The 22,318-nt window shown below is 51.2% G+C and overlaps 1 protein-coding gene across 7 annotated transcripts; it reads right to left on the minus strand.

Annotated features, from left to right (window-relative positions):
* Window positions 1-610: 610 nt before the first annotated feature.
* Window positions 611-21,762, minus strand: LOC100343501 (ADP-ribosylation factor 2). Of its 7 annotated transcripts, none has more exons than XR_011383441.1 (5): window positions 20,703-21,003; window positions 17,675-17,834; window positions 11,622-11,839; window positions 4,042-4,166; window positions 611-2,264 (listed from the first exon to the last, which is right to left on the minus strand). XR_011383441.1 is itself a non-coding variant. In XM_070060562.1 (5 exons), exons 2-5 carry the CDS (start codon window positions 17,820-17,822, stop codon window positions 2,103-2,105), a joined length of 546 nt encoding a protein of 181 aa, XP_069916663.1. In that variant the 5' UTR covers window positions 17,823-17,834; window positions 21,624-21,762; the 3' UTR covers window positions 611-2,102. The 7 variants fall into 7 exon arrangements, 6 of the variants coding, with proteins under 6 accessions (XP_069916663.1, XP_051681002.1, XP_069916666.1 ...); XM_070060562.1 differs by lacking the exon at window positions 20,703-21,003 and adding an exon at window positions 21,624-21,762 and having other exon boundaries at window positions 11,729-11,839; XM_051825042.2 differs by having other exon boundaries at window positions 11,729-11,839; window positions 20,703-20,980.
* Window positions 21,763-22,318: the final 556 nt, after the last annotated feature.

Raw genomic sequence — 22,318 nt, forward strand, 5'->3', positions numbered from 1 at the left:
AAAAAAAAAAAAGGAAAACAGGGTGGGGTGGGGTATGCAGTGTCCCAGTTGCCCTCACCGGCACTCAGCATGGTGGAGATTAACTGGCTCTCACCCAATCCCACTTCTACAATCAGTGCAGAGGGGTCTGTGGCCAGCACTGCTGTTCATACTTGACAGCAGCGTATCCCAGGGAGAGACCAGAGCAAGGCAGTCAAGCTATGAGAGGTCTAATCTTCGCAACCACACGAGGCAGGTATTAGTATCCCCTGGAACAGCTAAGCGAACTGCGGCTCAGAGACACAGAAGCAGGAGTAAGCAGGCCAAAGCCAGCAGCTAGGGAGGCGCTCGGCAAGATGTGGGGGTGGCTTTCAGGGACCCAAGGCCTTGCTCAAAGGCACTACAGAGAGTGCCCTCCACCGGCACTGAGCCCGACGCACTAGCTGCAAAGTCAGCGAGAGGAAGACTGGTCAAAGGGTCACGGGAAGCACCCGTGGGAGCTGCGCTAAGGCCTGAGGGAGGGGCCGGCACCCGCAGCTGTCTTCAGCTCTATCCGTAGAGAGGCGGCTAGGATGGAGGAGGACAGCAACGTCAAAGGGGTTTCAGACACTCAGAAGCACACGCTGCCCGCTTTCCTTCCAAAGCAAGTTCTTTATTGTCCAACCAGTCAACACGGCACTTGCGCTGTGCCGGGCACTCTGTACTAAGCAGAAATGGAAGAGCGGAGCCCCGCCCCTGCCCACTGGAGGCGTACAATCTGAAGAGTCCTCCGCAGTTACGCCGCGGCTAAAAGTCGACTCTGGACTTGGCTGCAGGATGGCGATGCACATTCTTTGAAGTTAATATTTTAAAGAACAATATCACAGCCTACATTTACCATTTTCTCCTGCTGGCGACAACTTCATTGTTAACAATCTACAGGGCACACTCTGAAAATTCATCTTACATGACCCTCCTATATAATTTGCACTGAGATTTTTTTTGAAAAAGGAATTTTTAAAGGTTAAGTAGTGGGGTGCTTGGATATAACGCTGGCTCGCTGTCGCCCGGGCGGAAGGGCTCCAGACCACCAGGGCAGTTTTTGTTGACACTGAGGGACAACACAAAGCGCGCTGCCAAATGGCTCGTCCACCATCAGTGCCCCCACAAGAGGCAGGCAGCGCCGTGGAGAGTGCTCCGGACGAGAGAGATTTTCATAGCAAAATTTAGCACCAACTTGGGGGCAAAACCAGGAGCTGCAGGGAATTTCATCCCCAAAATGGATTCTCCCATAAACTCGCACAACTCACGGGTGTGTGGTTCTGGAAAGAGAAAGGAGCAAACACGCAAGGTGGACTCGGAACACTACACGGTGACAGCTCCGTCCCAGGAGGGGGCGCACTCGGCACAGGGCAGGGCAGTGGGGGCAGCAGCCTGAACCCCGAGATGCGGATGGCAGAACACAGACACCACGACCTCACACTCCTCCTCACACCCTGCGCCCCACCAGGGACCACGGGGCTCCATGGAGAGCCTTAGTCTCACGCTGGGGGACCACCCCAGTTGGTCTCCATCTGGCGAATGAGGGAAGGGACCAGCCTAGGGGAAGATGGGATACTTGTCCAGTGTCACAGTCTTGCTAATGTGATGACAGTGATCGCTGCTTTCATCAAAGAGTCAGTGAAGCCAGGATTCTGGGCTGTAACACCACTTCAGGGAAAAGCTCCCACCCGAACCTCTCAAACACCCTCAAGCACTCCACAGTGAGCTGCAGGCAACTCCTTCCTTTTCCCAAACGACGCCAAAGCTTCACAGGACGCCGGCACTCAGGTGCCAGGCTCAGGACCGCAGCGCCGGAACTCGGTCCCCACCCCAGCTCTCCTGGCCCTTCCCAGCTGCCGCGCATCGGGAAGCCTTCTGGACTGCAAAAACGATGGCCAAAGCTACGGAAATGGAAGGGAGCGCCTGACACAACACTGGCTCGGTGTATGCAAATGGAATACTGGTTTTCCTAAAGTGTGTCGTAAGGCACGGTGTGAGAAAGCTGCCCCCACTCCCAGCCACACATGCTCCTCACACGCACACACGCACACTGAAGAGGCCGGCTGGTTTGCCACAATGCACAGGGAATGAATTGCTTCCGGTCACTTCTGGTTTTTGAGCTGGTTGGAGAGCCAGTCCAGGCCTTCATAAAGCCCATCGCCACTGGTGGCGCAAGTAGCTTGGATGTACCAGCTTCTCTGGCGGAGGGAATGCAAGCCCAGCTTGTCTGTTATCTCCGCTGCATTCATAGCATTGGGAAGATCCTTGAAAGAGAACATTCAAAAGTCACGTTACCATGTTACACACGTGTAGTGCACAAACACGCCCTATGCCTTATGCCACTCCTCTATCTCAGCTGATGCCAAGCCAGCCTTCCTGTTTTTCTGGGCCAAAAACCTTAAAATCATTCTTGTTTTACTCTCTCTCAATTCCATGGCCAATCCTGCAAGAAATCCCAACGGCTCCACCATGGAAACACTCAGAATGACCACTTGCCGCCGTGGCCTGACCCCTCCATCGTTTCTTGCCCAGATGACTGAAATAACCTCTAATTGGTCTCCCTGCTTCCGCTCTGGCTCCCCTAAGGCCCACACTGAATCCAGCCATCACTGAAGGTCAGTGAAGGTCATTCCTCCATCAGAACTGCTGCAGCGCCCCCTCTCCTGGGGGAGAGCCAGCGTCCTGCCTGTGGTCTGCAAGGCCAGCAGGCCCAGAAGCCCCAGGACCGCTCTGAGCTGGCTCGGCCGTCTTTTTCAGATGGCACTCACCATATGCTGCTGGATTTCACCAGCACTTACTTAGCATGCCCACTGTTCACACTACGACAGAGAGATGCGAGTTTTACAAGGGCAGGAGTCTGCCTGCCTCTGAGGTGTCCCAAGTGCTAGAACTGTGCCTGGCCCAGAGCAAGCTCCAACTGTCTGGAGAAATCAGACCTAAACGAGGACAATGCAGACGTACTGATGACGTGGAGACATCAAAGGCGGGCTAAGTGGAAAGGCGGGCAGGTGGCCGCATGACAGGATGACCTGGCACTGAAATGTGGGCACAACAATACAGCTTGTGAAGGCACAGAAAAGTGCACTTCTGAAAACAGACACAGAAATCTAACAACGTTTTACCCCGAAGACAGGGCTAGAATACTTCACTTGCTATTCTGAACTATTCGCCTGTCTACACCACAAGCATGGTCTGTTTTTACAACGTAACAGGTTTGCTCTTGATTCTGTCACGTCACCAGAGGAGCCCTGGACAGACACTGAACCTGTCAGGAGGCAACATGTTGAGTGAATGCTGGGCCGTCCACCATTTCCAATCGAGAGCCAAGCTGACAAATGTACAGGGACCCAATACGATCTCAATTATGTACCCCGTGCTTCCACGGAACATCAACTCTACCAGGGGCCAGCGCAGGCCAGCACAACCCCACACAGCTCTCCCTGCACCTGTGCGCGCGGCTCGGCTTGCTCCTGGAGCTGGAGGGTTCCCGCTGGTCTTCCTCCCACGCACTGCTGCTCTACCAGCTTACACTGGCACGGAGCCCCTCTTCCTCAATACCACCCTGAGGACCCACGGCCATCTCCTCCCTGGCTCCTCACCACCCAGGCTGCCTGCGCGGCTTGCCTTGCCACTTCCAGACCCCTGCGACCCCACCCTCCGGGCCTGAGGTGTCTGCTCAGGGGTCACCTCACAAGAGAGGCGCTCCCAGCCACCTGCCTCCTTCCTCCACAGCGCTCCCGACACTACTTCCTCTCACGTCTCCTATGTACTGCCTGACTCTCAGCCCTGAGAAAATAAATGCCATGGCACAGGGGCTCTGTGTGGCTTATTCAATGACGTATCTCCAGCACTAAGACAAAGCCTGAACTTGGGAGATCTCGGTTAGCAGTGACTGAGTGGAAGACATTCTAGAGAGGTGCAGCAGGAGAGGCTACGGTTAGGACTGGGGACGGGAAGAGACCTGATTCCAGTGTCTGTACTTTTAAGAGTGACACTCAGCAGCAAACTGCAGTGTCAGCATTCAGCACGCCAGCAACATACCTGTTTATTCACAAACACCAGCAGAACTGCATCCCTGAGCTCGTCTTCGGCTAACATTCTTGTCAGCTCTTCCCGGGCCTCGTTCACTCGCTCTCTGTCATTGCTGTCAACCACAAAAATCAGACCTGGTAAGAAATGACAACTGTGTGAGTATCTGGGACCCGAGAAGAGCAGCCGTTTATATGAGGAGACTTCAAAAAGTTTGTGGACAATGGAATCAAAAGATAAGTCTATTTGAGCAAAAATTTTTAACATCCATGCATAGAGCTGGCGCCGTGGCTACTTGGTTAATCATCCGCCTGCGGCACCGGCATCCCATATGCGCGCCGGGTTCTAGTCTCAACTACTCCTCTTCCAGTCCAGCTCTCTGCTGTGACCCGGGAGGGCAGTGGAGGATGACCCAAGTGCTTGGGGCCTGCACCCGCATGGGAGACCAGGAGGAAGCACCTGGCTCCTGGCTTTGGATCGGGGCAGCACCGGCCATGGCGGCCATTTGGGAGGTGAACCAATGGAAGGAAGACCTTTCTCTCTGTCTCTCTCTCTCTCTCTCTCACTGTCTAGCTCCATCTGTTATGTATAGTTTTTTTCATAATAGGCCTTTTCTGTGAACGTTTTGGGGATCTGCAATAGAGTTCGATAATGGAGGCTAAAGAGCGGTGGGTAAAAGCTACAGGAAGTCAGCATAATAAAGAAGTCAGCACTTGGTGGGTGAGACCCCGGAGGAAAGAAGTGGCCATCAAAGGAGGAGGTACTTTTCTCTGAAGGGAGGAAAGAACTTCTACTTTGCTTATGGCTTTGTCTAAATACTGACAGAGTTTGTGGATTCAAAAGGCTTCCATAGCCTAGGCAGCTCATGTCAAGAGCCTCAGGTGATTTGGGGCTGGCGCTGTGGTACAGCGGATTAACGCCCTGGCCTGAAGCGCCGGCATCCCATGTGGGCGCCAGTTCTAGTCCTGGCTGCTCCACTTCTGATCCAGCTCTCTGCTATAGCCTAGGATAGCAGTAGAAGATGGCCCATGTCCTTGGGCCCCTGCACCCACGTGGGAGACCCAGAAGAAGCTCCGGCTCCTGGCTTCGGATCGGTGTAGCTCCGGCCGTTGTGGCCAACTGGGGAGTGAACTATTGGATGGAACACCTCTCTCTCTCTGCCTCTCCTCTCTCTGGGTAACTCTCTAAGGTAAAAAATAAATAAATCTTAAAAAAAAAAGAGCCTCAGGTGATCACTGACATCATACATACATAAGAGTGTTAATTGTTGAATTAACAACAGGAGTCACTGTGCACCAACTTCCCATGCAGGACCTCTGTCCTCAAAGAGTTCTATTATAATTACGTCTAAGTGCTCACAAAAGATGTATCATTCTCGGGTGCCTCTTTAAAGTTAATTAAGTTTCTAAAAAAAAAAAAAAAAAAGTGAAATTACTTCAAGATGAAATGACTTTGAACAGCCCTTGTCTCGACTGCCGAGGAACAGGTTTTTTTTTTTTTTTTTTTTTTTTTTTTTTGTGCCAAGTGTTGAACTTTTTATTTAGCATAGAGTTGGTCTGCTGTGTATAAAGTTAATTGAAAATGGATCTTAGTGGAGAATGGGACTGGGAGTGGGAGAGGGAGAAGGAGAGGTGGGAGTGGGGGTGGTGGGAAGAATCACTATATTCCTAAAGTACTTACACATGGAGTTTGTATTCCTTAAATAAAAGGTTTCCTTGGGGAAAAAACAAAGCAGCCAGCAGAGCTCCTGTCCTGGACGCACCAGTGTCCTGCTGGAGCCAGCTTGTGGGGACACCGCGGAAGGGACGCTCTGACCCGAGGCTTCCCCGAGTCTCTGAGAGGGCCAGCGCTGACCCTCTGCTCTTCCCTGTGCTTCCAGCCCCCCACCCCCCGGCTCCTGACAGCCTACCCTGGCAAAGTCATGCCCGTTCAACCCATGAAATGAAAAACTGCAAAACGTTCAAAACTCCCCTAAAGGTTTCACATGCTGTCAGCAGTTCCAGCCTTGATCACGAATAAGCAGCCAGATGACACAGAGACTCACGGCGAGCCCTGCCAAGCGGAGCGGGCTGAGGCTGACCTGGAACCCCTTCGCCACCAGGCCCCACGATAGGACCCTCACCCGTGCAATGTTTTCTAAAGGGGAAAGAACACAGGTGTACACACACCTGCAGTCGCTTGTGTGTGTGCACAGCACTTGGACATGTAAGCACAGGGGGCCTCTGAGGCAGGGTTAGAAGAAAACAGTAGACCCTGAGAGAATTCCAGGAAATTCTACCCCTCCAGGGGATCCAATCACAGACCCCACCCCTTCCTCGCTCAGGGACAGAGGTGGCAGAGCCAACCCAAACATGACCCCTACTGTGTGCACTAGGTGAAGGCCAGTACGTCACAGATAAGCTGGGATGGAGAAAGAAATAACATTAACAGAGACCAGCCCATGGGGGCAATGGACTCCCAGCTCCGGGCCCCTCATCTACATGGGGAGCTTTTGTCCCTTATTACAAATAAATTCACTTCAGCTTTTGTACTTTTTCAGCTTTTCTTCTTTATTTTCCTACTAAGCAACAAGTTCACAGACCAGGGGAAGCAGCACCCCCCAAGGACGCGACAGACACACAACAAACCAAAGTGGTCCCCTAGGGGAGGGCGTTGTGGCCAAGTGGGTTAAGCCACCACTTGGAACAGCCATGTTCCGTGTTGCGTATCAGACTGCCTGGGATTCGGTCAGCTCCCAACCCAGCTTCCTGCTAATGTGCATCCTGGAGGCAGCTGATGAGGGCCCAGCTACTTGGTCCCTGCCACCCACATGGAGACCGGAATGGAGTTTCTGGCCCCTAGCTTCAGGCTGGTCCAGTCCTGGCCACTGCAGGCATTTGGGGAGTGAACTAGTGGATGGAAGATTGATCTCTCTCTCTCTCTGCCTTTTACATAAGTTTAAAAAAAATTAAATACTAATCTTTATCGCCCAATCCCAACTTAAAAGAAAAAAAGAGAAGGGTCATCTATGGGAAGAGAACTGAGTGGTTAGGGACAATCTAATTTTTGAATTTTAAACTACGCAGATTACATTGCCATTCAACAAATTAAAATAACTGAACATTCAGTCAAGGAGAAAAAAAATCTCTATACATGAGAACTAATGGACTGTTAAATGCATTCTATTTACTGTATTAATTTGAAAAAATCACATAAACAGTCAAATTCCAATCTATACAAGTGAAACCTACACACTTAAATATCTTAATAGAGAGCTAAAAACATTCATTAAGTTCTCACAGTCAACACACTGATGAATAAAATTCAAATGAAAAGACAGCCTGACCTTTCGGGGGTTGGCAGATGAAACAGTGGCAGCACCCAGGGCTATTCGTGGCTGCGCCATGTGGTCCAGCCCCACGCAGCAAATGCATTCTTCAAAGGGCTCCCGCTTGCTGTTTCACAGGCTCCAAATTACCCAGCCCACGGCCCTGGAACACAGCCAGCTCTGCCATCACGGCAACACGGGCTTGTTCCAGCAGGAGACTGAAGACAGAACGGCACTCCAGCTCGGTGTCGCAGTGGGAAAACTCGACAGGGGAAACACGGCATCCCACCAGAGGATGGGGAGATAAAATCTCATACAAGCTGGGCTGCTGTCTGCCTACATACTACCTTGCAGACACGAAACGAGGCATTTGTATTACAAAGGGATCTGTAACGCTAGACCTGCAGGCAGCACTCACACCTCCACTGTAAGAGGCAGGCACAGAGACAGAAGAGACTGCCTGACCCTCCCAGAGTTCCACGGCAGGGTGGGGAGAGGCCCCGTGTTCCTGTCCTGCCACCGGTGAGAAAGCACAGTGGCCCAGCCAGGGTGCAGGATCCAATCCAGGACAAACGGCCACTCTGGCTACTGAAACAATCAGCCACAATGGACAGAAACACTGAGAGATAAAAACCTAAGCACCACCAGGGAAGTCGCGAGGGTATCCAGTAGAGGAAATCAATATAGGGTGGGCCGGCGCTGTGGCATAGTAGGTTAATCCTCCGCCTGTGGCACCAGCATCCCATAGGGACGCTGGTTCTAGTCCCGGCTGCTCCTCTTCCGACCCAGCTCTCTGCTATGGCCTGGGAAAGCAGTAGAAGATGGCCCAAGTGCTTGGACCCCTGCACCCACATGGGAGACCTGAAGAAAGCTCCTGGTTCCTGGCTTCGGATCAGCTCAGCTCTGGCCACTGTGGCCATCTGGGGAGTGAAACAGCGGATGGAAGACCTTTTTTTGTCTCTGCCTCTCACTGTAATTCTACTTCTCAAATAAATAAATAAAAATCTTAAAAAAAAAAAAGAAAATCAATACAGGGAAAGAAAAGAAGGGATTTTCTCTGCCTCTCTAGCACAAATATTTGATGAGGGAATTCCTTGCTGAGAAGGATTTTAGCTAAGACACGCAGAAGGAACAACATTCAGAAAGCCGCCAACGTGTAACTCCCGACGGCACAGCCTCGCCACGAGAGCTGACGGGAACTCATCTGGCGGAACCAGGCTCCCACCATCTGGACCCATCTGGCGGCACTGACACTGGGACAAACCGAGTGGCTGGTGGGAGCGTGGCGGGTGAAGATGAGGAGTTACTGCTTCCTGCACAGCTTCAGTTTCACAGGACGCAGAGTTCCGGAGACGGATGGCGGCTGTGGCTGTGCGGCATCATCAGCACGCAACACCACGGAGCTGTACACCTACAAATGGCTATGATGGCAAACTTTACATTTCACTGCCGTAAAACAAAAACAGAGTTACCCAGCAACTCTACTTCTACCTGTACACCCCAAAAAATGAAAAGGAGGACTGAGATTCTCAGACACAAGTGTCCACAGGAGCATTATTCCCAATAGACAAAGGGCAAGTAACCAAGTGTCCACTCGTAGATGAATGGCTACATGCATGTGGCATTGCCACACAATGGAGTATTACATAGCCATCAAATGAACAAAGTTCTGATGCATGCCACACCTTGAGAACATTATCCTGGAAGATGCCAGACACAAAAGGATAAATAGGGGCTGACGCCGTGGCGTAGTGGGTAAAGCCGCCGCTTGCAGTGCTGACATCCCATATGGGCGCTGGTTCAAGTCCTGGCTGCTCCTCTTCCGATCCAGCTCTCTGCTATGGCCTGGGAAAGCAGTGGAAGATGGCCCAAGGCCTTGGGCCCCTGCACCTGTGTGGGAGACTCGGAAGAAGCTGCTGGCTCCTGGCTTTGGCAAAGCTCCAGCTGTTGTGGCCAACTGGGGAGTGAACCAGCAGATGGAAGACCTCTCTCCCTCTCCCTCTCTCTGCCTCTCCTTCTCTCTGTGTAATTGTGACTTTCAAATAAATAAATCTTTAAAAAAAAAGGATAAATATTCTATTTACATGAAATATCTAGAAGAGGCAAACTCATACACAGAAAGCAGAATAAAGGTTGCTAGGCTTGGGGAGGAGTGAATGGGCAGTTACTGCTCAGTGGGTAATGAAGAGTGCTAGGAGTGGACAGTGGTGGACGTTCACAACATTGTAGACTACAGCCACTGACTTAACATTTAAGAATGGTTAAACTGATAAAGCTGTGTATATCTTATCATTATAAAAACCTTTTTTAATTTTTAGGGGAAAATGTTTGATACAGTGGTTAAAATGTTGCTTGGGGGCCAGCACTGTGGCACAGCTCAGCAGGTTATGCCTCCTTCTGCAGCACCAGCATCCCACATGGGCGCCGGTTCGAGTCCTGACTGCTCCACTTCTGATCCAGCTCCCTGCTAATGGACCTGGGAAAGCAGCAGAAGATGGCCCAAGTGTTTGGGTCCCTGCACCCACGTGGGAGCCTGGAAGAAGCTCCTGGCTTCTGTCTGGCTAAGCCCTGGCCATTGTGGTCATTTGGGGAGTGAACCAGTGGATGGAAGCCCTCACAGGAGATTCTTTACAACCAGGAAGATTCCAAGTAAATTCTAAAACAAGTAATTATACAGCCAAGTGGTTAAGATTCTATAAAAAGAATCCAGGTGTAAAAACTATGCCAACAGTCAGATTTATCTTTTTTTTTTAAGATTTATTTATTTATGGCTGGCGCCGCAGCTCACTAGGCTAATCCTCCGCCTTGTGGCGCAGGCACACCGGGTTCTAGTCCCGGTCGGGGCGCCGGATTCTGTCCCGGTTGCCCCTCTTCCAGGCCAGCTCTCTGCTGTGGCCAGGGAGTGCAGTGGAGGATGGCCCAAGTGCTTGGGCCCTGCACCCCATGGGAGACCAGGGTAAGTACCCAGCTCCTGCCATCGGATTAGCGCGGTGCGCCGGCTGCAGTGCGCCGGCCGCGGTGACCATTGGAGGGTGAACCAACGGCAAAGGAAGACCTTTCTCTCTGTCTCTCACTCTCACTGTCCACTCTGCCTGTCAAAAAAAAAAAAAAAAAAGATTTATTTATTTGAAAATCAGAGTTACACAGAGAGAGAAGGAGAGGCAGAGAGAAAAAGAGAGAGAGAGAGAGAGAGAGGGAGGTCTTCCATCCGCTGGTTCACTCCCCAGCTGGCCGCAATGGCCAGAGCTATGCTATCTTAAGCCAGGAGCCAGGAGCTTCTTTTGGGTTTCCCACATGGGTGCAGGGGCCCAGGGACTTGGGCCATCTTCTACTGCCCTCCCAGGCCATAGCAGAGAGCTGGATCGGAAGAGGAGCAGCTGGGTTTCGAATCGGCACCCATACAGGATGCTAGCACCACAGGCAGTGGCTTCACCCGCTACGCCACAGCTCCGGCCTCCAGATATATCTTAATAAACAATATTCAGTAAGGGATATTTGTTCAAAATATAGCCATTGAAGGCCTCCAACAGGCTGACAGGGGAGCACACTAAAACTCCACTTTCAAGCAGCCAGTGATAAAGAAATTCGGTAACATTCTGGACACCTGTGCCTATCCATGCGTTTGCGGTGTAGCTGAGCAGCAGGGAGGGACTGTGGCCACACACGATGCCACTATCTGGAATCCTGGGTTCTAGCCATACCTGTTCTCGCTCTCCAGAGGTGTGAGTCTGAGATATTCTCAAGATTCTGGAGTTACCTGAATTCAAATTCTTCAAACACCAGTGCTTCCTCTAAGGCACACATAACCCTTGATTAGCTGAAAGATGAAATTCATCAGGATAACCGTTTTCTAAACATCCTACGTTAAGAGGAACTTTTTTTTTTTTTTTTAAGATTTATTATTTATTTGAAAGAGGTACAGAGAGGCAGAGGCAAAGAAAGAGAGAGAAGTTTTCCACTCACTGGTTCACTCCCCAAATAGCCCCAGCGCTGGGCCAGGCCAAAGTCAGGAGCCAGGAGCTTCTTCCGGGTCTCCCATGTGGGTGCAGGGCCCAAGCACTTGGGCATCCTCCACTGCATCCCCAGGCCACAGCAGAGCGCTGGATCAGCAATGGAGCAGCCAGGACTTGAACCAGCGCCCATATGGGATACCGGCACTGCTGCGGTGGCTTTACTCACTACACCACAGCACTGATCTCTATGAGGAATTTCTGATACAGAGCAATGAAGCCCAAGGACTTTTTCTAGGACCGCAGTGTCCACTTCTCAGTGAGGCATGGCGCACCTAAGAAGAGAAGGGATGACTGCAGGTCCAAGTAGCGCAGGGCACCGCAGGTTTCACGTTGAACATCTACTTCAGGGACATGTAACACAAAAGGTTCCGACCTTTACCTTGGGTGTTCTGGAAATAATGTCGCCACAGAGGTCTGATTTTGTCTTGGCCACCGACATCCCAGACTGTGAAGCTGATGTTTTTATATTCTACCGTCTCCACATTGAAACCTAAATGGGGAAGATGGAACAAACTCTTAATTATGATTTTTGCTGGTTGAACAATTCAAAATAATTCCAACTAACATTTGGGTACTTTTAATTACAAAGCAGCTTGCCAGTCAAAGATCGGAGCTCACAAAGAGAACACGCTAGCTCCCGCTTGCACCCAGCCCACAGGTGTCCCCAACCTTCTCTGACCTCTCTCTCCCACCATGCCCCTCCCTGTCCTCTTGGCAGGAGGCCTCAGGAGTATATTTCAGGGCAGAAAGAAGTGGAGTCCAAGGTGCATAGTGTAAAACCGCCCACACCGTCACCCACACTTTCTTCCTCCCTCTCAGAACAACAGGAGGGGTAACCAGCACTGTCAATTCCCGCCAGCTACGTGCTGGTCCCAATCCTCCCAGGCTGTCCAGACCTTCTAGTACGGCTGTCCCCCCCCCCCCCCCCCCGACTGTCTTCAATCTGTTATCCTCAGCTTGCTTCTGTTCCATCTTTTACAGCCTAAAAAGAAGCAAAACTTCCTCCACCCCGCCTCTCCACCTGCTACCACCTCTGTTTGCTCTTTCAAAGTCCAAAGCCTCCAGGCTACATTCACAGAGCCCAAGGACACCCTGACCGCTCCAGCACCTCAGGCAGCTGTCTCACTGAGGTGCGCAGCCATCACCAAGGCAATCAAGCACCGGCACCACTGCCCCTCCCGAAGCTCTCCCCTGGCTTCCCTTCTTCCGTCTCCACCCGTCCTCTCAGCCTCCTTCGTGGCTCAGCACACTTAACTGACCCCTAAAGGATGGAGACCGCCCGACCCCGTCCTGCCCCGCTCCTCTCCACTCCACACCCCTCCCCAGGCCACCACTCCTGGCTCCTCCGTCATCACTCCGGATTTACATCCTCCAACCCAGGCCTCTCTCCTGGCCTTCAGCCTCGGGATCCTGCATCGTTAGCCAGATGTCACCAAGGCCTCAAAGTAAGGCAGCCTGTCAAGCACTGAATGTAAGACCCTAACCCCTTCCACCTGCTCCCCCGCCAGTTATCCTTTCATGGCTTCCTTCCACAAGCTGAAAAGGGGAGACTCGCCCCAGACTTCCCACTTGCTCACCCCCAAACCCCACTACTAAATTTTACCAGCTGAACCCCCCCAATATCGAAGAGTTTCCCTAACCCAAGAAGCCATCGTTTGCAGCCCTGTTACTAAGACAGCTGAAGCCACCTCCCCACAGCCGTTCTCCTCTCTCCACCATTCACCTTTTCTTCGGCAAAGCCCTCCGTCAAAAATACATGTGCCATACTGAGTTTCAATTCTCTACGCATTTATGATTGGAATGGTTTGGATTAAAAAAAGAAAATAAAAAGAAATAATAATGTCTCCTTGTTTTTTCACACCCAAATTCCAATCATGGCCACCCAGGGCCACAGCAAACGGGGCCTGCTCACCTTCCAAATCTTAACTCTAACCACTTCTTGTTTTAGTCAGAGACACTCATTACACTACAACAGCTTAAATTCTTGTTAAATAAACATATAAGCTCAATGCCATTCCAGTCCTATGTGTTGAGGGGAGGAGAACAGGGAATTTGGCAAAATTATCTTAAATTTAATCTGGGGAGAAAAAGCAAGTAAGCACATGGAGGAAAGCTCTGGAAAGGAATCATGAATTCTTTTCCCAAGCCCTGGTAATACCTGAAATAATGGCATTCAAATGAACGCAACAGGAAGCAATCCAGGAAAAGACCAATGAGAATGTAGCACAGGATAAAGAAGGCATTTCAGTGACTGATACTGGACGCTCCCTAAGTTAAATACAATAAAGCCCCATTCCTCAGTGGCACCAGCCTCATTTCACGTATCCAACAGCCAACCCACTGGACGGCTCAGACACAAAACACGTCCATCATCACACAAAGTACTATCAGACAGCATTGGTCTATCTGTCTGGAAAACACAATCACATCGCTACCTCGGTCATAACTGCCCAACTGCCAAAGAGCTTCAAATGGAGAACGTACTCCATTGTTTTAGAAATGAAAATTTTAGGGGGTTAGCGCTGTGCTGCAATGGGTTAAAGCCCTGGCCTGAAGCGCCAAATTTCCCATATGGGCGCCAGTTCTAGTCCCAGCTGCTCCATTTCCCATCCAGCTCTCTGCTATGGCCTGGGGAAGCAGTGGAAGATGGCCCAGGTCCTTGAGCCCCTGCGCCCACGTGGGGGACCCGGAAGAAGCTCCTGGCTCCTGGCTTCGGATCGACACAGCTCTGGCAGTTGCGGCCAGCTGGGGAGTGAACCAGAGGATGGAAGACCTCTCTCTCTGTCTCTACCTCTCTCTGTAACTTGGTCTTTAAAATAAATTTAAAAAATAAATCTTTAAAAAAAAAAGAAATGAAAATTTTAAAAACCTATAAAATTAGCAGGAGAAACTATTGATCCTGCAATGACAGAAGACTTGTCTAAAAAAGAAAACAAAATTAAAGAATTGGTAAACATGGCCAGCTGGTTATTTTAACCTCCTGCATGACGAAACACACAAAAAAGGTGAAAAGACAGGTTATCCATTGGAAACACTACCAAGTGTTGTTCCTGACCTATTTTCGTCCAAATTATTCAAACATCCCAACAGAAAAAAAAAATGAAGGATATTAAAAATAAGTCACAGGACCAGCACTGTGGCGTAGCAGGTAGAGCCGCCACCTGTAGTGCCAGTATCCCGTACGGGCACCAGTTCAAGTCCAGGCTGCTCCATTTCCAATCCAGATCTCTGCTATGGCCTTGGAAAGCAATAGAAGATGCCCCAAGTCCTTGGGCCGCTGCACCCCTGTGGGAGACCTGGAAGAAGCTCCTGACTTCAGATCCACATAGCTCTGGCCGTTGTGGCCATCTGGGGAGTGAACTAGCAGATGGAAGACCTCGCTCTCTCTCTCTTTCTACCTCAGCCTCTCTGTAATTCTTTCAAATAAAATAAATACATACATCTTTAAAAAAAAGGTCACAGAAGAACAAATATAAATCCCAATCGGCATTTTAATATATTTACTTATAATCACAGACATCCCAACAGAAGTCTGCCTTGCCCTATTATATTGGCAACTCCCAGAAGAAATGACCACTTTTTATTTTTGGTAGCACAACCTTTTTAGAGAATAGTCTGGTAGTGTGTTTATACATTTTAAATACACATTTTTTTTAAAGATTTATTTGAAAGTCAGAGTTACACATAGAGAAGGAGAGGCAGAGAGAAAGGTCTTCCATCCATTCGTTCATTCCCTATTGGCCACAATGGCCGGAGCTGTGCCGATCCAGAGCCAGGAGCCAGGAGCTTCTTCCAGGTCTCCCACGTGGGTACAGGGGCCCAAGGATTTGGGCCATCTTCTACTGCTTTCCCAGGCCATAGCAGAGAGCTGGATCGGAAGTGGAGCAGCCAGGACTTAAACTGGCGCCCATATGGGATGCTGGCACTGCAGGTGGCAGCTTTACACACTATGCCACAGTGCCCACCCCTACACATTTGTTTTAATACACCAATCCCTCCTCTAGGAATTACTGCAAGGGGATAAAGACCACATTTGCAATAATGTGAAAAATGTTTTATTGGGCACTGCATACAAATGCAAATCATCTCATCAACAAAATGTAGTAAAACACAGCCGAATAACAGAATACAGGCCAGTTATTAAAATGTGATGCTGATCTGTGTCAGCATCTTCCTCAACCCCTCCCTGCTTTATTTAGCAAATGCCAGTTCATTCTTTTGGTCTCAGTTAAAAAGAAACTTTTTTTTTTTTTTAAGATTTATTTATTTGAAAGGCAGAGTTACAGAGAGAAGAAAGGGAGAGAGAGACAGAGGTCGTCCCTCTACCGGTTCACTTCTAAAATAGCCACAACAGCTGGAGCTGGGCCAGAACGAAGCCAGGAGCCAGGAACTTCTTCAGGTCTCCCACATGGGTGCAGGAGCTGAGGACTTGGGCCGTCCTTTGCTGCTCTCCCAGGTACATCAGCCGGGAGCTGGATCAGCAGCGGAGAAGCTGGGAACTTGAAGTGACATACATAAGGGTTGCCGGCACTGCAGGCGGCAACTTAACCTGCTACACCACCATGCCAGCCCCTGAAGACTAACTCCTGTGGGGAGCCTGGACTTCCTCCCAAAGCTGCACTCACCTTGTGAGTCAGCTGGGGCTGCCCGAGGCCTCTCCTCTTCCGGCTCATCTTTCATTCTCAAAGAGCACTGGGCTTCCGGAATGGTGGCAGCAGTTTTCCATGAGGGCCTGGCTGTGGTTTATCAGCTCCCTGCTGGAAGTACATTCACTGATGTCCCACTGGACAGGTCACGTGGCCACACTGGGCATCACTGCGGATGGGGACTACCCTGTTCCAGGCATTGAGGGGCATGAGTAACTGGGGGTCCTGAGTTCAACAGACAGATATGCAAATCATTCACCAAATACTTATTGGAGGGGCCGGCGCTGTGGTGTAGCTGGTAAAGCTGCCACCTGCAGTGCCAACATCCCATATGGGCAACGGTTCAAGACCCAGCTGCTCCACTTTCAATCCAGTTCCCTGCTAAAGTGCTTGGAAAGCAGCGGAAGATGGCCCAAGTCCTTGGACCCCTGCACCCATGTGGGAGACCTGGAAGAAGCTCCTGGCTTCAGATTGGCTCAGCTCTGGCCATTGCAGCCATTTGGGGAGTGCACCAGCAGATGGAAGACCTCTCCTTCTCTCTCTCTCTCTCTCTCTCTCGGCCTCGGCCTCGGCCTCGGCTTCGGCCTCTCTGTAACTCTGCCTTTCAAACAAATGCACAAATCTTTTTCAAAAAAGGAAAAAAAAAAGAAAATGCTCTCCATATCAACTTAACAAAAAAAATGTTTATTGGATACCTGACTGGCACATGCGGTATATTTTGCCAGATGCAGGGAACAGTGAACAAGACAGGATCTTACTCTTATTTCATTTTGGGGATGAAGAGAGACAGTGAGCAAGAAATCCCAAATGTATTGACGGTTACTAAGAACTCTGGGCTGCTGCTACAGGAACAGAACAGAGGAAAACTGGTCAGGAAAAGTGGTCTTGAGAAATGTCTAAACTGAGGCCAAGCAAACGGGCTGGTGTTGGCTAGACAAAGGGGGAGGGACTAAGGAAGAAGGCAGGAGAACGTTTCCGAGGAGAAATGGCAGAAAGCAGACCAAACATATCGTCTAGTACGAGGAAGGTGGAAAACAGCATGTGTGTGGTTTTACAAAAATATCCGCCACAGGAGAGCGCCCCAGTAGACCCCAATGTTTTCATCATTATTATCTGTTTGCCAGGCAAACACAGTCAAATTTGTTTAACCTAAATGTGTTTTCACAACTTTCCTATAAACCTAGGGCTAGAGATGCTGGAAACAATTAAGAAAATACGGATAACTTTTTTTTTTTAACTCAAAAAGTTCATACTACTGGAATGGACAAGTTTTGCAAAAACAAGGGCTGGAGCTGTGATGCCCACATCCAATATGGGAGTACCAGTCAGAGTCCCAGCTGCTCCACTTCCAAGCCAGCTTCCTGCTAACGCACTCGGGAAAGGAGCAGATGATGGCCCAAGTCCCTGGGTTCCTGCCACCCACCTGGAAGACTCAGTTGCGGTTCTTGACTCTTGGCTTCAGCCTGGCCCAGCCCCAGACATAGGGGGAGTGAACCAGCAGGCGGAAGATCTTTTTCTCTTTCCATCTCTCCCTTTCTCCATGTTACCCTGACTTTCAAATAAACAAATCTTAAAAAAAAAAAAAAAAAAGATTTGCAGAAAGAAATGCTCAATAGCACAGGCAGATGTGAGCCTACTGCAGCAGGCTGCCAGCTGGAACGGCCACGGGGTTCACGTACCTATCGTGGGGATGGTTGTCACGATCTCACCCAGCTTCAGTTTATACAAGATGGTGGTCTTCCCAGCTGCATCCAAGCCCACCATAAGAATCCGCATTTCTTTTTTTCCAAAGAGACTTTTAAACAGCTTCTCAAAAACGTTCCCCATTGTAACTGAGGGCTGTAACCAGAATGAGAAGAAAAGCAAATACATGTTCTTTAGAGATGGAGACTGGACACACACAAAACACACGTCTCAGTTAGAAATGGCTCCAGCAAATATAAACCGAGCTTAGCTGGGTATAGCCAGTAAGGAGTAGTGTGCCTTCCTAGTTTTTTGATGCCTTGCCAGAAACCTGTATTTTCCACTGCAGCATCCCACTGCAATATGTAGGCGCACAATCTCAATGCTACCACAGCAGTGGCGGCAGGCGTTAGTCATCTTAAGTATGGAATCAATGCCACAGCAGAAGTATCTACGTCTAGTTCTGAATTCTCCTGAAATTAGCAGAGAACCCACTTATTTTACCCAATATGAAGCAAAGTTCTTAAGGCAAGTTAAGTTAACAATATCCTTTGGAAACTTAGTAGCTGCCTTTAACTGCAAGACAATACCAATTTCCAAAAAAGTGACCCAGAGTTGTGGAAATTCAGCATTGGGAAACTGCACTGATAAGACAGAAACTAGGCTGGCACCATGGCTCAATAGGCTAATCTTCCACCTGCGGCGCCAGCACCCTGGGTTCTAGTCCCAGTCGGGGCGCCAGATTCTGTCCCAGTTGCTCCTCTTCCAGGCCAGCTCTCTGCTGTGGTCCGGGAGTGCAGTGGAGGATGGCCCAAGTGCTTGGGCCCTGCACCCACATGGGAGACCAGAAGCACCTGGCTCCTGGCTTCGGATTAGCATAATGAGCCTGCCCCAGTGCGCCGGCCGCAGTGCGCCGGCCAAGGCAGCCATTGGAGGGTGAACCAACAGAAAGGAAGACCTTTCTCTCTGTCTCTCTGTCTCTCTCTCTCACTGTCCACTCTGCCTGTCCAAAAAAAAAAAAAAAAAAAAAAAAAAAAAAAAAAAAAAAAAAACGAATCTACCTCTATGTAATCAGATCAACAGTGGATGATGACCAGACCATACTCTCCTTGTGCCCCTCCCAGCCACTACTCCCCAACAGGTAATCATTACACTGACTTCTTTTTTTTTTTTTAATAAATCTTTTTATTTATTTCTTTATTTTGACAGGCAGAGTGGACAGTGAGAGAGAGAGACAGAGAGAAAGGTCTTCCTTTTGCCTTTGGTTCACCCTCCAATGGCTGCTGTGGCTGGCGCACCGCACTGATCCGAAGGCAGGAGCCAGGTGCTTCTCCTGGTCTCCCATGGGGTGCAGGGCCCAAGCACTTGGGCCATCCTCCACTGCCTTCCCGGGCCACAGCAGAGAGCTGGCCTGGAAGAGGGGCAACCAGGACAGAATCCGGTGCCCCGACCGGGACTAGAACCTGGTGTGCCAGCGCCGCAGGCGGAGGATTAGCCTAGTGAGCCATGGCGCTGGCCTATACTGACTTCTAACAGCACAAATGCTCAACCTTATGTTTTCAGTGGAGTGCACGGTAGGTTACACAAAGAAGGGCGACAGTAAAGTCAGACTAACTTGCAGAAATTTATTATTATTTTTTTTTTTTTGACAGGCAGAGTGGACAGTGAGAGAGAGAGACAGAGAGAAAGGTCTTCCTTTGCCATTGGTTCACTCCCCAGTGGCCGCTGCGGCCAGCGCACCACGCTGATCCGAAGCCAGAAGCCAGGTGCTTCTTCTGGTCTCCCATGGGGTGCAGGGCCCAAGCACTTGGGCCATCCTCCACTGCACTCCCTGGCCACAGCAGAGAGCTAGACTGGAAGAGGAGCTACCGGGACAGAATCCGGCGCCCCGACCGGGACTAGAACCCGGTGTGCCAGCACCGCAGGCAGAGGATTAGCCTATTGAGCCGCGGCACCGGCCTCTTTTTACTCTTAAGAGATCAGTCTATTTGAAGTGTGACCTTGATAGTCCTGGTTGGAGCACTGGATTCTGTCCCGGTTGCCCCTCTTCCAGTCCAGCTCTCTGCTGTGGCCCGGGAGTGCAGTGGAGGATGGCCCATGTACTTGGTCCCTGAACCCGCATGGGAGACCAGGAGAAGCACCTGGCTCCTGGCTTCAGATCGGCGCAATGCGCCGGCCGCAGCGCACCACCAGAGCAGCCAATGGGGGGTGAACCAATGGAAAAGGAAGATCTTTCTGTCTGTCTCTCTCTCTCACTGTCCACTCTGCCTGTCAAAAAAAAAAAAAAAAAAAAAAAGACTGGGGCTAGTGCTGTGCTTAGCGGGTAAAGCCACCACCTGTAGCACCAGCATCCCATACGGGGTCTGGTTCAAGTCCTGGCTGCTTTGCTTCCAATCCAGCTCTCTGCTGATGTGCCTGGGAAAGCAGTGGAGGATGGGCCAAGTGCTTGAGCCCCTTCACCCACACTGGAGACCTGGAAGAAGCTCCTGGCTTCAGACCGGCCCATCCCTAGCCATTGCAGCCATTTGGGGAGTGAATCAGAGGATGGAAGACCCAGCTCCACTCTGTCTCACCATCTCTGTAACTGACTTGCAAATAAATGGATAAATCTTAAAAAATAAAAAAATTAAAGACCCTGTCTACAGCTCTAACCAAGCTCTTAGAAGGCTACAAAGAATCTGGGGCCTGTGCTGTGGCGTAGTGGGTAAAGCCGGCACCTACAATGCTTGCATCCCATACGGGTGCCAGTTTGAATTCTGTCTGTTCCTCTTCCGATCCAGCTCTGTGCTATGGCCTGGGAAAGCAGTGGAAGATGACCCAAGTCTTTGGGCTCCTGCACCTGCATGGGAGACCTGGAAGAAGCTCCTGGCTCCTGGCTTCAGATCCACCCAGCTCTGGCTGTTGCAGCCATCTGGGCAGTGAACAAGTGGATGGAAGACCTCTCTCTCTCCCTCTCTCTCTCCGCCTCTGTCTTTCAACTAACTAACTAAAAGGCTATAAAGAATTCTTGAAAAGGAGAGCCACCTTCTTCCAGAGACTATGATTTTCCTTTAAAGTGTCAGCCAAGGAAAGCTTTCCTGCTGGGCAGGGCAGGGCAGGGCAGGGCAGGGGCCGCAGGCACCGCCAGTGCACCTGGACCCCGGCGGCCTCGGAGCGGAGGTCTCTAGTCGCAGAGGCCCCGGCTCGAAGCTCCAGTTTCCCACGGCTTCCCATCAGAGGCGACGTCCCAGTGCACACCGCTCCACGACACGACGGGGAAGCGAGCACAGCTTTTATGTCGTGCACAAACAAGGTACAGGTGACCAGCGGATGGTGAACGCTCGGCAAGGCCCGTTACAGGACGTGCGCAAACGGTCAGTGCATCCCAGCATTCACAACCTCGGCCGACAAAACCAGACATGGCTTTCCCTGGTGTCCAGCACAACAAATCTCATAGATAAGGAGATCTTTAGTTCTTTCCCAGATACCCCTTCAGGATGCCCGACTGCCCCTGCCAGCCGCGCTCGGGCCGCCGAGTTGGCCCTCTCGCCACACGGTCCTCCTCTGCTGCCTGTGCCCGAGGCGCCCGCGGTCCTCAGCTCGCCCTGCCGGCCACAGCACCCAATGTCCACCGGGCAAAAAGACCTCAAGGACACAAACGGGCGCGGTGGCCAAGGGGAGCGAGCGGGCGCGGCGGGAGGCACGCGCTGGCTCCCGGAGAAGGCGGCCAGGAACTCCGAGTTAACCCGCGGGCCCTAGGGGAAGCAGAGGGCCCGGGGGCGGAACCGGCCAGGCCCCTTTCGTTTCTCCGCTGCCCCCGCCCTAGAGAGGACCCTAGGATGGGACAGGGGAGCCCAACCCCTTTCCGCAGGCCGCCGCCGGTCTCCAGCTTCCTGCCCGCTGACGGAGCGGATACGCAGCCGGACCTTGGGTGCCGCTGTCCCTTCCCTCCAGCCCGCGACTCACCTGTCGCCGGTCTGAGCACCACTACCGACACAGGTACAGACCCCACTGCCTTTAGAATTTAGGCTCCCCTCAGCAAAATGGCGCCTGGAGTAGGGGGTGGGAACGGCAACCAACCAATCACCCAATGCCTTTTGGAACTTTTGAGCCAATCATCTTGAAGTTCTATGAGTGACGGCACGTCTGACCAATGAAAAGGACTAAACGGGCCTGGGCGCAGAAGGCCCGGCCCCCGCGACCTAGGCGACGGTATGAAGCTCTGGAAATGCCGGGTTCATCTTCCAATGACAGCTCACCGCGTCCTGGCGAGACCCGCCCACGTGCCCAGCCCCATGCTACCCGTAACCAATCAGAGAACGAAAAGGATTTCCGATATTCCCCGCCAATCAGCTGGGAACCCTCTCGAAGGTTGAAATACCCCGCGAGCTTTTAGGCCGACCGGGTGCGGATGTGTGGGCAGGGCCAAGTGCAGGGCGATATATAAGGAAATTGCCCCTGTGGCGCTAAAAGTGGAAGCTAGTTTGGGGCTGTGTTGTGTGCGGGAAACGCCCGGACGCCGGCAGCGGAATGAGGCTCAGGGCAGCCCTCCCGTTCGGTCCGAAGCTGGACACCAGCCCCCTGCACCGTCCAGGGAAATCCTTCGTGTCTCAGTTCCCGAGTGCCAGCTTGTTGGCTAACAAGGAGACAGACGCGTGTGA

This window comes from Oryctolagus cuniculus, chromosome 17 (genome assembly GCF_964237555.1).
Source record: "Oryctolagus cuniculus chromosome 17, mOryCun1.1, whole genome shotgun sequence".
Taxonomy (NCBI): Eukaryota; Metazoa; Chordata; class Mammalia; order Lagomorpha; family Leporidae; genus Oryctolagus; species Oryctolagus cuniculus.